Genomic DNA, 16,539 nt, shown 5'->3' with positions numbered 1-16,539 from the left:
AGAGCAAAGTGGTATCTTTTGTTTTGGGCTTGTATTTCCCTAACAGCTGATGATGTTGAGCATATATTCATTAGCGCTTATTCGCCACTTATATAGCTTCCTTGCAGAAATGCCTATTCAGATTTTTTACTCATTTGTTAAACTTTGTTAAAATATACATAACATAAAATTTAGCCTTTCAACTGTTTTTAAGTGTACAATTTAGTGGCATTAGTTACATTAAGCAATACATTGTTAATATGGGACTGATGGCAAGAGTAGCAGTTTGAGTCCAATGGACCCGGGTTTAACCAAGGTTTTTACAAGGACAGGAGAGATGATCAAGACAAGCCACTGAACCACTCTGAGACTCAGTTTGGTCATCAGAAAATAGAAGACTATGAGAGAATCAAAGAAAATAAATGAATATGAAAGCAAAGAGTCAATAGTAAATTTGCCTCTTTAGAAATACAGCATGAATTACACTATATTATTTATCCCTAAAAAAGTATATTTTTAGTTATTTAGGAGATTAAAGTAGAAGATGAGATTTTTTTAAGTTATTGCATTTTAGAAGGTTTGACTTTTATCATTAGTAAAAATCTTTGAAATTATATTTTTCTTCACTTTTCAAATATTCCTATTATATTCCAAAAACTGATCTATTCCTAGACTATGTTATCCGTGTACCTGTTAAGCCCTAGAAATAAACTAAGGATCTTGAGGACTGGTTATGCTCAAATAATTATCTTGTAAGATTATAAAGTCAAATATTTGCAGGGGGAAAAAAAATCAGTCTTAAAATAAGGATAATCACACCCACTGTAAGTATCTTAAAAATTCTTCACACTTCTTCGGTTTACCAGAACATGGAAAAATTGAGTGAGATTTCAGTCTCCTTGTGTATAATGTCTGTCAGATGATCTGCTGCGACATTGTGCTCATCTTCAGAGCACGTATGTGAGAGGGGAGCACGGAGTCTACAACACTGACTCAACCTCTATCCATCAAGTGGTTCCTTTGTGCTAGCCATCTTCTGGAAAGGGGAAAGATCATTTGGTGCAGGTTCAAACTTCATTTGCTGAGGTGGGCCTGATCATTTCCCTGCCCTGGTAAACATTCAGAAACCATTTTCATGGTGGTGCAGAGGGGAGATTTCAGAGCTTCACATGTTGCAGAGAGAGTCTTTTAGCTTCTCTCAGAGAGACAGCAAGACGGTTATTCCCTGCATTCATGGACAATTGTATAGTGAAGCTTTAAATTTTTTATTTACATAGATATTTAGTTTTTGTGACCAAAAAAACAAGGCTCATATTAAAAGAAAGAGCTCCTCATTTTTAAGAAAAATAATCTCCTCTTTATACTGTCTTTAACCGCCCTATTTTCAGTTTGTGAATGTGCGATGGTCCTTCCTACGTCAAGGCGCTGTATCTGAAGGCGGTTTTGCCTGCGCTCCACCCTCCACCGCAAACCTAGTTAATGACTACTCCTCTTCCACAGCTTAGCTCCTTGTCACTTTCCTATCTTCACCGCTCAGCCCCATCCATCCCACGCACTGAACTCAGCACGCTGGATCCTTTTCTTTCACAACGTGTAGTTTATAATTATTAGTAGATTATATATATCATATGTATATTGTTATTTCCATTATTGTTGATTAATGCTTATTTCCCCACTTAACTGTCCACTCCAGGAGTTTCTATTTTTCTGATCAATACAACCTGAAGGTATAGCACAGTGACTAGCCCAGGAGAGGTATTTAATAAATAGCCGGGGCGCCTGAGTGACTCAGTCGGTTAAGCGGCCGCCTTCGGCTCAGGTCATGATCCCCAGGTCCTGGGATCGAGTCCCGCGTCGGGCTCCCTGCTCAGCGGAGAGCCTGCTTCTCCCTCTCCCTGTGCCTGCCTCTCTGCCTACTTGTGCTCTCTATTTCTCGGTCAAATAAATAAATAAAATCTTAAAAAAAAATAAATAGCCGGTAAATGAATGAGTGAAAGAAATGAATGAATGAATTTTAAAATGAATAGACTATTTTGGAGATGGTAAAGAAGACAAGTTCTTTCTATTTTGCTTTCCACTCAGCCACTCCTCTATAACCTTACTGTCTTATTTCCTAGATAGTAAGGAAAATCCCTTAAAAATTTGTTTCCCAAGATCCTAGCAACATCCTGGACTTACATGTAAATACTACATGCTTAATGAATGAAAGAATGAACGAATGAAAGGCAAATAAATATGTATGGCTGAAATATCACTGTAGCTACAACAAATGTTACTGTGTGAATTCATAATGGAAGAGAGAGGGGAAGAATAAATATTTTACTAATTGAAAAAAATCATGAGCTCTGTTTAATGAAAGGAGACTCCATGGCTTATAGCACCTAAGGGCATAGTTGAGAGGTGTATGGTGTGGGGCCGGTTGGATTCAAAACAAAGTGAAGTTTCTATAAAGAGAATGATCCATCTTGGGCTGCCTGGACTGAAGATAAGACCGTGTCATTTCTGCTGAAAGATTACAATTTAATTGTTTGCACTGCTGTATCTACCTTATATATTTACTTATTCGTTCATTGATAAACTAGAGAGCAGTGTTTTTCTCACTGCAAACCATAGGCCAGTAGTAAGTGAAATCAATGTAGTGGGTCGCAACCAGTATTTTTTAAAGGAAAATAGAATTTTGAAAATAGGGAGTGCTACATATACTGAAATCCTTTCAGTTTTGCATATCTACATCTATGCACATACCAGGCTGCAACGTAAAATGTATTTCTTACTGTGGGTCATGGTCAAATAAAAAAAAATGGAAAGCCACTGTATGGAGAAGAATGACTAATGGAATAGGCTCCACAGTCAGACAAACTGGCAAGCCAAGCCTGGTTCTAAAACAAGATACCTAACCACTATAAGCCTGGTTTTTTTCTTCTTTAAAATAAAAATAATGATACTTATCTCACAGTGTCATTGAAAGAATAATAATTTAAAACACCTAAATATGTGAAATAATGATAATAAATAGTTATCGAGACTTTACTATGCTATAAGTACCATCTTCTTTAATCCCCAAAACAAACCTTATGAGGTAAGTGCCAGTAAACCTCATTTCACAGGAAAGGAAGCTGAGATACTGAGGATTGAAGCAGAAATCTTAATGCATATAAGAGTATGTCCCTCAGTGACTTGCACATATATGAATGGACACTATTATGAATTACCAGCATTACTTTAAAGAATCCCTAATTTAATACTTCCCACGTAGCAGGTGTTCAATAAATATTTGTGAGGGGTAAAACATACCTCAGGAACTCAGAGCACTCTTCACAATAAATTAAAAGTAAAATGCTCTGGGAACTTAGAAGGGTAGAAATTCTTCTGAACTACTTTTGTAAAAGGAAGGTTTGGGGAAAAGGGCCTAGAGTGAGGTCTTCACTGACGTGGTGGGGTCTGTAGAGGTAAAGGGAACAGTGAAAGTATGATCAAGGCCCAGGGACAGAAGAAAGAGGGTACATAGGTTGGTAACAGATTGTAGAGAGAAGTCATTGAGTACGAGCTTAAAGGGACTGTACTTTATCTTACAGCTAAAAGGAAACCACTGAAGACTTTTAACAGTGACTAATGAAAAAGATGCAAGCATTGAGACTGCTTAATAACCTCCATATGATTACTGTTTAAAACTTCGTGTAGATATTTTGACATGAAAACTGAATTCTATCTTCTCAATTTTATGGGTGGAAAACCAACCTTGCTTCAGGGGAAATTATAAGAATTAATAAAACATTAGTTAATCTCTAGAGTTTTCTGAGAAATTCTATTATAAGATGTATGTACAGATTATTTTATTATAGCTGATCAATTTATAAAGCACTTTAGCTTGAAAAAAAACTATGTGCTTAAATGTAAGTTTTATTAGAACAATTGCATTTTTTGGGTTGCAGAGTTTGAGGACAGGATTATTTATATAGTTTTTAATTGATTTAAATAATTATGGAAATAATTACAGGGATTAAAAATATTGATTCCAGCCTTTACCTAAAGAAATCAATTTATACCAAAAAAGCATATCCAAATATCTGTTCTCCAAAAGATGTAATCCTTAATATTCTAATATTTATTTTATTATATACTGTGGTACAGAAGATATATAAATACATACATATATTTAATTTTAATATATATACATATATATTTAATGTTAGTATAAATATATACATATATATTTAATTTGCATATGATGAACTACCTACAGAATTTTGTTTCATCCTGATTTCAAATCCCTGCATCCTGCTATTCTTGAAAACATGTAATAGATTAAACAGAATTCATATTTAAATGAATTGAATAAAATAAGATTTAAACCTTATCCTTAAAATATTTTAAACCTTAAAAATGTCTGATGCTATATAAGGCATACAGCATCTAAAGTGCAATCTTACATATTTTGGGTTAAAAAAAATTGAAAAAGGGACCTTCTGAAAATTAAGTCCTTGTGCCCAGGAACAGTTCTTGGGGTTTGGAACATCTTCCCAAAACAGCTTTTTCATTCTACAAAGGAGAAACAAAAAACATTCATACTGAAAATGTTCACAGTTAATGAATACACAAACTAGAAATTAATCTACCAGATCAGCTATTTCTCAGCAGAATCTGATTCATTTTCACATGCTATTCCGTGAAGATCTCCACCAATGTTCTATCTCGACTAAAGTTAATACTCATTATAGTAATAAAATAACCAACACTTACTGAATGCTCTGTGCCAGCCACTATGCTAAACACTTTGAGTGGATTTTTCCACTCTTCCACTATTGAAGAAACAATATGTTAAAATGGCCACCAGGGCACCTGGGTGGCTCAGTTAGTTAAGCATCCAGTTCCTGATTTCAGCTCAGCTCACGATCTCAGGGTCATGAAATTGACCTCTCCTTCTGCCCCTCCCTCCCTCTCTTTCTCCCTCACACACAAAGAAAAAAAGGTGGCCATCAATTGAGTTTCAGAAACAATTCCACTTGATATGGCCCCATCAGCTCACTTGACTGAAAGATATATTCAGAGTCTAAAATCTCCCATCCCTCTTTTTTGCTATAAGACAAAAGTTTCTGTAGAGATTTGACATGTGTGAAATAATTTCATAGGTCTGGGCCTCTCAGCACACGGTGATATGGCACCCTAGAACCACAAGAAATTCAAGGCCATTTGCCAAACCAGACAGACTTGGGGAGCCACACAGTGCTGATTTTTAAAAATTGGAGTGCTTACTATCATAAATGAACTAGCCACTCCAGGTGAATCTTCATCGCTAAAAAGTCCTCAACCCAAATTGTACAGCTCTAAAAGCCATTTTTGCCATCTCTGAGAACACACTGCCTAGGATTTCCGTTATAAGCTTGTTATTTCCTGGATGTATTTACATATAAAACATGAATTTCGTCCATGATGTTTGTGTTGTACTAGCAAAACCGAATGTGGTTTCCTGAAAACAGGCCTTTTCTTTTTAGGCCATCTCAATTGTATACCGAATATACATAAACATATTTAGGAGACTTTAATGTTTCTGATTTGGGTTTTAAATCAAGGTTTAAACACGCTCAAGAGCTTTGGCCATAAAGATTCGTAACACCAAGTACAATACCTTTGGTGTGATATTAACAATGTTCCAAGCAGTAAGATCGAAGAGGAAATAATTATTGGCACAATTACATATAGCCCTGCATCATTCTGGTGTTTTTCAATGTCATCTGAAAAAAAATACAATTCACATGATTCAGAAGCTTCAGGAAATAACAATATCTTTCTGTATCAAAAATTATAGCAGACTTTTTTCTGGCTGCATCATAAATCTGTATTACCTTTAAAGATATAAAAATAAAAAAGAAGATAAAAGTAAAGCTATGATCACCTTAGTGAACTGTTATTTTGTGCAGAATTATGCTCACTGTAAGTTGACAAAACAGTTTTTCAAAATTATTTTTTGCCAATTCCATGTGATCACTTCAGGTTATATGAGAAAGTGCCAATTAAAGTTGTTCCAATGACTCTGCCTCAGTGTCGCTTCTGGATAAGCCAACCTTCAACATCTGCTGGTCTCTACCTTGTTCCCTCCACACACACTGACCTCGCTTTTCTTGAGCCACCAAGCACGCTTGTTCTTCAGAACCTTTGCACTTGCACTTGCTATCCCTTTGTCTAAAATGCTCTTCTCTTTTGTACTTGCATGGCTTGAACTAAAAAGACCAATTCTGACCATCCTAACTAAGGCACCACATTTCAACTCTATCCTTTTCCCTTACATTTATTTTGCTTCATGGCACTTATTTTTTATTATTATTAAATTAGTCCTTTTATAATTATTACCAATTGCCACTCTTATGCTATTTTTAATTGATTTGGGGGATTTTTTTGAGTGCAGGTAATTTTTTTAAGTTTTTATTTAATTCTAGTTAGTTAACATATAGTTTAATATTGGTTTCAGGAGTAGAATTTAGTGATTCATCACTTACATACAATACCAGTGCTCATCACAACAAGCATGGCACTTATTTCTATCTGACATTATATTATACATGATTTGTTTACTCTCACTACCATTGGAGCATAGGGATTAAGCTCCATAAGGACAGAGACTGATGTTTACTGTTCAATCCCCAGTTCTTGTGCCCAGCCTGTATGTGTCAAATAATAAATGAATGAATTTTTATCATTATTTTAATTCTAAAACCAGGCAAAATATTTCTCTCTTGAAACTTCATTATTAGGTTGCTTGGACTTGAAGACAATTTGAGCCGTAATAGCAAAATCAAAATGTTGATACTCCAAGTACGGTAAGATGAATTAGAAATTTAAGAGGCATAATGAATTTATTTCTGTAACTACTTCTCCAGTTTTATTTTTAGAGGAAAAACGTTTCCTTTAAAAGACTGATTAAAATTTAAAGGCTTGGGCGCCTGGGTGGCTCAGTCAGTTAAGGGTCTGCCTTCAGCTCAGGTCGTGATCCCAGGGTCCTGGGATCGAACCCCACATTGGGCTCCCTGCTCAGCGGGGAGCCTGCTTCTCCCTCTCCCTCCACCTGCCTGCCCCCCCTGCTTGTGTTCTGTCACCCTCTCTCTCTGTCAAATAAATAAAATAAAAATCTTTAAAAAAATTTAAGGCTCATAAGTATGTACCTCCAAAACATATTATTTGGAGGTAGATGCATTTATATGAATTGTACAGAAATTAGTATTTTTCTAATTAGTCTTTCTGATGATGTATTTTATTGTATTGCTGCATATTTTCCTTTATTTCGTTTCCATTAACTTTTTATCCAATTTGAGACTGAAAATGTTAATTTCCAATGCCAGAATATCATGCTTGATTATTCTCCTTACTACCACACCAAGGGACCATGTAGCCTCCCTGACACAACTATGTAAGACTCTGGACTCTTCCATGACTCCATTAGAAAGAAAATAATCAGATGGCAACATAACTGCTAACTAAGTAGGAAACCACACATCTGTATAAAAAGAAACCAGAAGGAAAAGTCTTACCTTGGGTGAAACTATTAATTATCTTTGGTTTCCCCACTCCTTCCATAAATACTGGGTAAAGACTGAATTGATACTTCTCAATGGGGATAAAGTGATCTGAAGAGAAAAATATATTAAAGGTCATTCTTACTGAATTAATATTAACAAGTGAAACCTATATAAAAAATTTAGGTGACTCTTATTTTTCTGAACATAGAAATAAGTTGTTATTTATGGATCGAAACTGATGATTAAGGGAGTTTCAAAAACCACCTAAGCGTTCCAAATTCTCCTAGTAATGACAATAATTTTCAAATAATTTTTGAAAATATTACCCAGAGACATGAGATTGCAATCTTCAAGGGCATGTTCCAATGATAGCCAGTTTGTTCAAGCTCACAGTGTATGAACTTCCACTTTCCCTTTCCCTTTCCAGGACAATATACCCTACCTCCTCTCCCATATCCCAAAAGCCAGCAATATTCCCCTTTCACGGGCATTTAGCTTGCTTATTTTCCCCATTCAAGGCAGCTGTGAGACTAAAGTCTTATGAAATGCAAAGAAATGGGGGTGGGGACCGGGGGTCCTCTTGGCTTATCGGGGGATCCCCCTGTCAGGGGGACAACCATCTGTATAGCAAAGTTCAAAACGAATCTATCAGTGATGTATCATTTTTACAAACATATAGATATTCCACAAGGGATAAATCTTGTTGAAGCCTAGATTATATATTTCCATGGCTTAAAGAAAAGCACAGAGAATAATCATCTGGACAACAGTAGTAATGAATTGAATTTAGTTCTCCATCAATCATTTCTACTTGCCCTGATGCTAAATTCTAGGGCCTTTGGAATGAAATAGAAGTACAAGTCTCTGGAGTAATATTGTATAATAGGGTCATGGCGATCGTTAGCTTCCCTACTAAAACCTTACTCAGACTTGGAGATACTGTATTGTGCAGGATTACTTTGTACTTTAATCACCTCCTGGGGCAACTGGTCTACTTTGGGGAGTTTATGCTGCCTATAGCACTTAGTCCTACATTTGTAGACCTTCAGCCTGGCATTCCCACTCACTGCTAGTAGCATTATAAGTTGGTACGTAGATTTGGGAAGACAATTTGGTGGTAGATATCAAAGGCCATTAAAAAACAGTCTAGGAAAAAAAAAGTAAAGCTGGAAGCAACAAAAATTTTCTCAAATAAATAAACGGTTTAAGTAGACTATGGAATAAAATGCTATATGATCATTAAAAATCATGGTTAAAAGGACTGAGGAGAAAACAGAAATGTGTTTGTGATATATCAAAGGAACAAATCAGAAGAAAAGTGATAGATGATAAGATTATGACTGTAAAATATTTAGAAAGGATCGAATGAAACAGAATTGAATGTTTATGACAAAGTGACAGAATAAAATGTGGTAAGATGGTAGTATCATCTACACGTTTAAGTTTTCATTAACTGGCTATCTTATTTAAATTAATAATCACTCTAATGCTAATCCATAAGAGAAACTTATTAAAGTACAGCAAACTTACCGTGGATATAATACTTCTTAACAGATGGAGGGATCCTAAGCCATTTAATTTCACTATCTTCATTAAGAATTTTCCACTCAGTAACAAAATACATCAGATAGTAGTCACTGGGTGATAGAGTCCAGGAGAGAAGCACACAACTGTTGTTTAAAGGATAAGCACTGAGTGACTGCACGGTATTTACTGAGGGGAACAAAAGGAAATTTGTTTTTTAATTCAAAATTAATTTTAAAAAATCTCCTAATACATTTGAGGCACATATAACCTACTGGAGGAAGGGAAAAGGAAGAGAAAGCTGACACTTATATAGATAAATATAATACAAGTATTTTTGCACCACAGAGTCATATATGCAGAAAGATGTGGGAACATATGCCATTGAGGAGAAACCAAAATGGGGTTTTGGGATAGAGTCAAAAAAGTGGCTCTCCACTGGAGTACTGCACAAGCCTATTCATCATCCTCTCTACTTCCCTACAAACTCCTCTCCTGCTGATGCAATTGGGCTTTCAAAGGACAAACCTGATTATTTAACACCCTCTGCACAAAGTCCCATTTCAAAGCCTCAGCTGGATTTCCACATGTGAGGATGAACTGCCTACCACGTCTGTGAGGCCCAGGGCCAAGCCTCATCCGGCCTCCCAGCCTTTCAGGATTTTCTGCACCAGAGCCACCCTGGTCGTCTTCCGTCGGGTCCTCTCCTGTGCCACGAAGACTTTCGGTCAGACTACTCCTCTCTCAGGAGCCCATGCTCTCTCCCCACCTATACGGGTTCTTAAGAAAGCTTCTCTAACCCTCAATGCCAAGTCAGGTTCTATTTTCTTTTCCTTCATAAAATTACATTCCTTTCCTGGGAACACTGATCTCAGTTTGTAAATAGGCATTAACTTGTATGATTATTTGATCAATGTCCGTACATCTATTGGACTCTTCTGGATGCTGAGACCATTCTCATGGTCTGAATGCTGAGACCATTAGAGTATTTCTCACATCGGAATTCCCACCACCTAACACAGCACAGCATTCAATAAAAATCTCTAGAACATACTGGTTGAAAATATTTTTAGTGTAAAACATTGTGCAGATGCTATGGAACTTATAATAAGCTTATGCCATACATACAAAAGTAATCATAATTTAAGGCAAGATATAAAATACCTTAAGAAAGGTAGAAAGCACCCTGATTTAGGACATATCTAATTAAAGCAACAAGCAAAGACTTCATGGAAGAGATTAGTAGAGGCAGAGTAGATTTGAATTTTCCATTAAAAAGTTATACTTTGAATATGTAATCCAGATTAGGAGCTCCTATTAAAAGTAGTTCTCAATTCTCTAATTAATCAAATATATCAAAATTAATGAAAGAAGATTCATCACTCATATGAAATGAAGTACAGGTTAATTTTCAAATCTGAGCAATTATTTGCATCCATATAGTATGTAATACTATTGTGTATATGTAATAAATATAACACACACATATACATGCACTTATTTTTACATACACACACACACACACACACACACACACACAGACCAGGAAAGAGACTGATTTATGTACAACTTCCATTGATGCAAAGGGTTTAAGTATTAGATTTACTAGAATATTCTCATTTATCATAATACTATATCAACATGGTTCTATTACATGAAAACCCAAGGACCATATTACAAAATTAGGGTGCAATCTCTTTTGCTATTTTTCAGAGAAGAAGAGATAAGAGAAGAGAGTCCTTCAGATTCAGAGAATTGCAGGCTTTTTGGAAGATCATTTAGAATGGGAGGAGTATGTAAAAATTAAATGCTAAAAGGGGCACAGGTTTACTACCCTGCACCCTTTCTTACCTTTGCTCATAGGCCATGAGAAGGTTAAATTAAAATTCATAAAAGAAGCACCAATTGAATTGACAGCCAGAACTGTAACAGAATGTGCTTGTTCTGTCCACAGGAAAGTGAATTTAGTGTGATTTCCCACATCTTCTGACCATGTTCCATTGCGGGAAGTATGATGTTTTACCACATATTTTCTCACACTGCACAATGAGTCATTTTTCATCAGAGGCTGTAGTAAACATAAAAATTGATTAGTTTAAGGGCTCCAGTGCTTTTTATACCAACCAAGCCCATGAACTCTTCTTATACGTTCTCCACCGGGAGGCAGGGTCAGACCAGGGCAAGCCCTGTCTAGTTCAAGGCTGAGATATGGGGAGGTGAGGGGGGATAGAGCCCATCTCTGACCACGGATGCAGTGAAGGCATCTGGGTGAGTATGGAGCATAGGAAATTTATTTTCTTCCTTTTGGGTTTTTCTCCTTAAGACTCAGAGAATAAATCACTTAAAGATAATTAAATATGGATACAATTAGGACACTTTTCTACCAAGAAGTTTCACACTAATTTTAGAGAAAAGAGAGACCAGCAGGGAGTCAAGAGTTTCCTTATCGAAAAAGCAAACAAGGAATAACCTTCTAGTTCTGTAAAGCAACAACAAGAAAGCTGAAGAGATGTTAATCATCATTTATGTTAATCCCAGTAAGATTTATCATTTGTTTGCTCCTCTTCTGATCTGTTGCTAATTCAAGTAGCAGAGGCTACCAGAACCGTGTATATGGCACCCCAGAATTTCTGCCCCATAGTTTAAAAAAAAATCATACCAGATCACTGATGATTCCAATATAATATAGAATATATGTCTCTGCTCTTTCATTTTATAGAGTATTAACAATATACCCCACCTGCCCCATTACCACCACCTGTTTCAAATAAGATAAGCCAGGGGTGCCTGGGTGGCTCAGTCGGTTAAGCGTCTGCCTTCGGCTCAGGTCATGATCCCAGAGTCCTGGGATCGAGCCCTGCACTGGGCTCTCTGCTCAGTAGGGAGCCTGCTTCTCCTCTTGCCCCTCCCCCTCCCCCTGCTTGTGCACGCATGTGCGCGCACGCTCTCTCTCTCTCTCCCTCTCTCTCTGTCTGAAATAAATAAATAAATAATCTTCAAATAAGATAAGCCAATCCCTTATAAACCCATAGAAAACGATTCTCTATGATAGACTGGAACAGTGCTTCTCAATATATTTGTTTGTCATCAAGATTCCTCTAAGTCAGACCTAACGGACAAAAATAAATACAAATGCATATACGTGTGTCCCTGCAGGGTGTGGAACAATGTGGGGGGGGGGTAAAATCTGAGCAGGCATCATCCAGTCCAGTCCTGCATTTATACAGATCAGGAAGCTACGGCTGAAGCCTCTAAGTGACTCCGCCAAAATAATGCTGACTGAGCTCTAACATGTTCGGCTGAGAACAGAATGAATTCCCACACTCGTGCCAGGGCCCCTCCGCAGAGCTCTCTGCAATCCCATCTCAGAATGGAAACAACCAAGTCAATCTTTCGTGAGCATAAAAATAAAATTTGAGTAACATAAAAGCATGAGTACCTTCCAAAGTAAAGTAACATTTCTCTCCTTTTTAGTGGTGTCTTCCTTAATTATTCTCCAAAATTCAGGTCCTCTGGTAGGAACTGCAGAATGACAAGGAGCCCAAGTGGTACACGTGTTCTCAGGAGGAATCTGAGTCACATTTGAAACACGCCCGTATGCATGCATTTTTAAGACACATGTACAAAATCTCTACAGACCTTTTATATCCATGACAACTGTGTAGGCGGGACTACTCCAATTACTCCAATACCCCAGGCCATCCAGCCTCCGGCAGCGCACCTGAACAGCATAGACTGCACACAGGTCTGGCACCAGGACACTGGCTGACTTTGATTTTGCATCATATACCTCATACATCTGTAAAATAAGGTCAAGCGTTAGACTAATCATTACTAACACCTACGTAGCTGATGGGCCCGAAACTGCATTCTATTTAAAACCTTAATACCATTCCCAAATTAAGAGAGAACTGACTTTGTGTTTTCTGGCTTGAGAAATACTTTTATTAGACTTGGATCATGAGCTCCTTCAAGTTAAGGATTGTCTCAGTCATCTTGTTGTTTACTCTTCAGGACAAGATTTGGACTGGCCTACTTGCAACCTCGCTCCCCAGTCACTCTTCACTCTGTTACTAATCTCTGTCCACTAATTCCCTACCCACAAAAACTCTCAACAATTTTAACCTAGTGATTACATAGTGATATCTCTGTTACTCAGTCTCCTCAATAAGCTGGTAAACTGTCACATTCCTTTCAGCTAAAATCTTTATGATCTAATGACATAATATTTAGGGTTCCTGACATTTCTGGGACTTTGCAGGCTGCCACCTGAAAACTGATATGGCCAGTCATCATATGCACACTCGCCACTATAGGTGCGATTTTGATTGTTTGATAAAAGCAGCTTCTTCCAAAATATGTCCCAATGAATATATAGGTACTAAGAAATACTATTAGATGTTAAAGGAAAAAGGGTTCCTCAGTAAAATGAGTTTGAGAAACATAGGATGAAATAAAAGTCACAAATAAAGTCACAAATGTTTCTTTAATGCAGGACTTCTCCGAACCTTTAGTATGCAACAGAGTATGATTTAGTATGTAACAGGAACACACAGTGATGCAGGGTTTCCTAAGTTGATTCAGCCATGCAATCTTTTTTCAAGGAATATTTTATGGGATCAATGTTCTGTCACACTCATTTTGGGAAATGATGGCTTGCAGGAAATGTCATTCCTTGAAAGGGTTAGACCTATTGCAATCTACTTAACAAAAATAGCTACAGAATACAGGAAGAGGTACTTTTATGCCAATAAAATAAATCCTAATCTATACAGTTATTAAAACAGTTGTATGAAATAACATTTAGTGAGGCAAGCCAAAGACATTTCTCAGTTAAAGGTACCTTCCACTGTACTTCTTTTCCATTTAAGCCATAGCGAATCTGGAACTTAAGATTATTCTCTGGAAAGACTGGCTTTTCCCAAGATATTTTCAATAATCCAATTTTTACAGTAATTTCTGCTTTCACACTGGATGGAGGCAGTGGTTTCACTAGAAATTTTAAAAACAGCATACTATAACATCAACTTAAACAGTGATAATATTTTTAAAACATTATTATGATGTTATAACTTTTATACTCAATATTTATAAAGCAACCTCTCCTTCTCAAAGCTTCCTCATTCATTATCTCACTTGATCACCTACAATTTCAGGTGACACGTAAGAAAGGGATTATCTCTATTTTGCAAATAGGTTGATTGGGAAAAAAATCAATACACTGACCATGTCATCTGCGAGTAATAGTAAGATCTGACTAGAAATTGGGCCATTAGTTCCGCATACAAAAGATTCCGTACTGAACACTAAGTATCGACAGCATGCTCGGTTCTACGTGGAGCTTTAATAAAAGGAAAACTATAACATGGACTGTATTCATTTCCACCTGTGTGAGTTTCAAACTCTTCTACTCTTATTATCTCTAGGTCAAGGTCAGAGATAGTCTTAGAGAGTAAAGCCCCAGTTCTCTATCATCTGAGGAAAACAGGCTTTTGAAGGGCAGAAGTAGAGGCAAAGATGACCAGAACGGCAAAGGCTTAAAAAAAAAAAAAGTAAAAGACAATATGCAAACTCAACATATTTGGGAACTAAATGTCCCAAAGCCCCAGCACACGAGTGTGAACTTTGAAGCTCCGGACTTCATCAACAATACCTTAGACTGTTGATGACCAAAACCCCTAAACTTTTTCATTACTAGTTTCTCATATTTGTTCAATTCTTCATATATGACGCGACACTCTATACCAACCAGTAAGATGACACGCAGTTCATCTCCTGAAAAAATCATTCCTCCTCAGAAAAGGAAGTATGGATGTTTGAGAGACACTAAGATTGTACTTGACTGAATCATATGGATGTCATATGGATCCATTCCATGAATATCTAGTTTACAGAAAGGATGCTTTAAAGTATAAGAGTTTGCATGATCCCCACAGCACACACCCTGGGGAGTTAAGCAGAGCTTTCCACATTTTATGGGTGACAAAAGTCACAGAGCACTCACATGTCTAGCCCATGTTTACAAAGCTAGTAACAGGTGGTGCTGCATTTGGATTCTAAAGTTGAATCTCCACATTGTTTCCTAGTACTAAGGAGTTAATAGAAGCCCAACTTAAATTCCTTATTTTAGTACTAAAAAGAATAACATCGAAAGTTGTTTGGATAGCATACAGAACTGAATCCATGTTGCATTTGTCATATATTACATGTGAGGTTCTATCTGTGCATGTTTGTGGGGTAGAGAGTGGTAGGAGGGTTCTTTGCTGTCCCAAGATACTTAGTATCAGAGAAGTCCTGCTTACAGTAAATTCACTTTAAGTGGAACCAAACTAAATAGTGGGAGTGGGGGGAGGTGGGGGGGTGGCGGGCATGCTAGCTTTGGGGGTGGGGAATCAATTACTTGGGACTCTATAGATTAAAAAAACCCTAAAAATTATGACTTTATGCTATATTTAACAAGATATAAGTTTTAATTCAGATGTGTACTAATTATTTGAAAATATAATGAATCAAATATTGATTTTTGGCATAATTTCCCAACAAAACAGAATACAGCACCAAAAGATATTCTTTTACCTCTATTGTATAATCATAAATGGGTCATTTCTCAAAGATTTCACAGCAATATCGGAGAGATATAGATTTCAAGAGCTCTCTTAACTTTGAAATCAATATATCTTTTTAAAGAGTATTTAAAATTCATGATGGATATCATCATCCTTGATCTATTGTTTCTCCTTCACTTTAGTTATTTTGAATCCTTCTGCATCCTACACAGCCTCACAAATTAAACCCATGGGTTATGACTACTAGATTACAAAATCCATCACAATACCCAAATTAAATTTTTAAATTAAAAACACCAAATGTTTTCATAAGTATACTGGGAGAAAAACAAAGCAGTGCATTATTTAGATTAATATTACTGCTAAATTTTATTCCCAATGCCCAATATAACTCATCAGATTATATGCTGAAAATATTCCTATTGCAAAAATACTGTGCTATAAGTAACTTAAAATAAAATAAAAACGGCAAAACTTCCTAAGGTTGATTGTCTTCCCAATTCCACTGTAAACATGAAAAAGTTTTTGTTTAAATATAGTGTGATCAGGAAATGGTAAAACACAACAGTTTCCATGAATCAATCTGAATCCAAATCTGCTAGTAAAAATGAAGACACACAACACAGTTTGACATACCCACGGAATCAGGAACAACACACGTTGGTGGAGAGTCAAGTGAACCCAAAGAGTGATTGATTTTAATCCACATTGTATAGCCGGATAATAGAAAGATTGGCTGAAATATGCATTCATAAAAACCATCTCTCTGCAAATGGCAATCTTTGGGTTCAGATATGGGATGAATAGATGGAACATCAGAACAGTAAAGGCTGCTCCTTAAAAGATATGAGAACAGTCAGTTAATATACAACATGGTTGAAAGCAGTAAGATATTTGAGAATACCATAGTTTCTGCTCCATCTAAAATGAATGTTCTTATTGGAAAGGCATTTTTGAAT

At 36.6% G+C, this 16,539-nt stretch overlaps 1 protein-coding gene across 6 annotated transcripts in view; it reads right to left on the bottom strand.

The window, feature by feature from the left end:
• LEPR (leptin receptor) overlaps positions 1-16,539 on the bottom strand; it is an 86,169-nt gene that overhangs the window by 13,906 nt on the left and 55,724 nt on the right. For all 6 annotated transcript variants that reach the window (XM_027579386.2, XM_027579351.2, XM_027579376.2 and 3 more), the window contains 9 exons: positions 16,217-16,416; positions 13,858-14,006; positions 12,654-12,813; positions 12,454-12,536; positions 10,866-11,082; positions 9,021-9,203; positions 7,503-7,598; positions 5,606-5,711; positions 4,443-4,518 (listed from right to left, as the gene is read on the bottom strand). In XM_027579386.2, the coding sequence (XP_027435187.1) occupies positions 4,443-4,518; positions 5,606-5,711; positions 7,503-7,598; positions 9,021-9,203; positions 10,866-11,082; positions 12,454-12,536; positions 12,654-12,813; positions 13,858-14,006; positions 16,217-16,416 (1,270 nt within the window). The remainder of the gene's footprint in view (positions 1-4,442; positions 4,519-5,605; positions 5,712-7,502; positions 7,599-9,020; positions 9,204-10,865; positions 11,083-12,453; positions 12,537-12,653; positions 12,814-13,857; positions 14,007-16,216; positions 16,417-16,539) is intronic.

This window comes from Zalophus californianus, chromosome 4 (assembly GCF_009762305.2).
Source record: "Zalophus californianus isolate mZalCal1 chromosome 4, mZalCal1.pri.v2, whole genome shotgun sequence".
In the NCBI taxonomy this organism is placed as follows: Eukaryota; Metazoa; Chordata; class Mammalia; order Carnivora; family Otariidae; genus Zalophus; species Zalophus californianus.
Note: the sequence above shows the minus strand (reverse complement) of the source record. Positions and strands in the feature narration are given on the sequence as shown.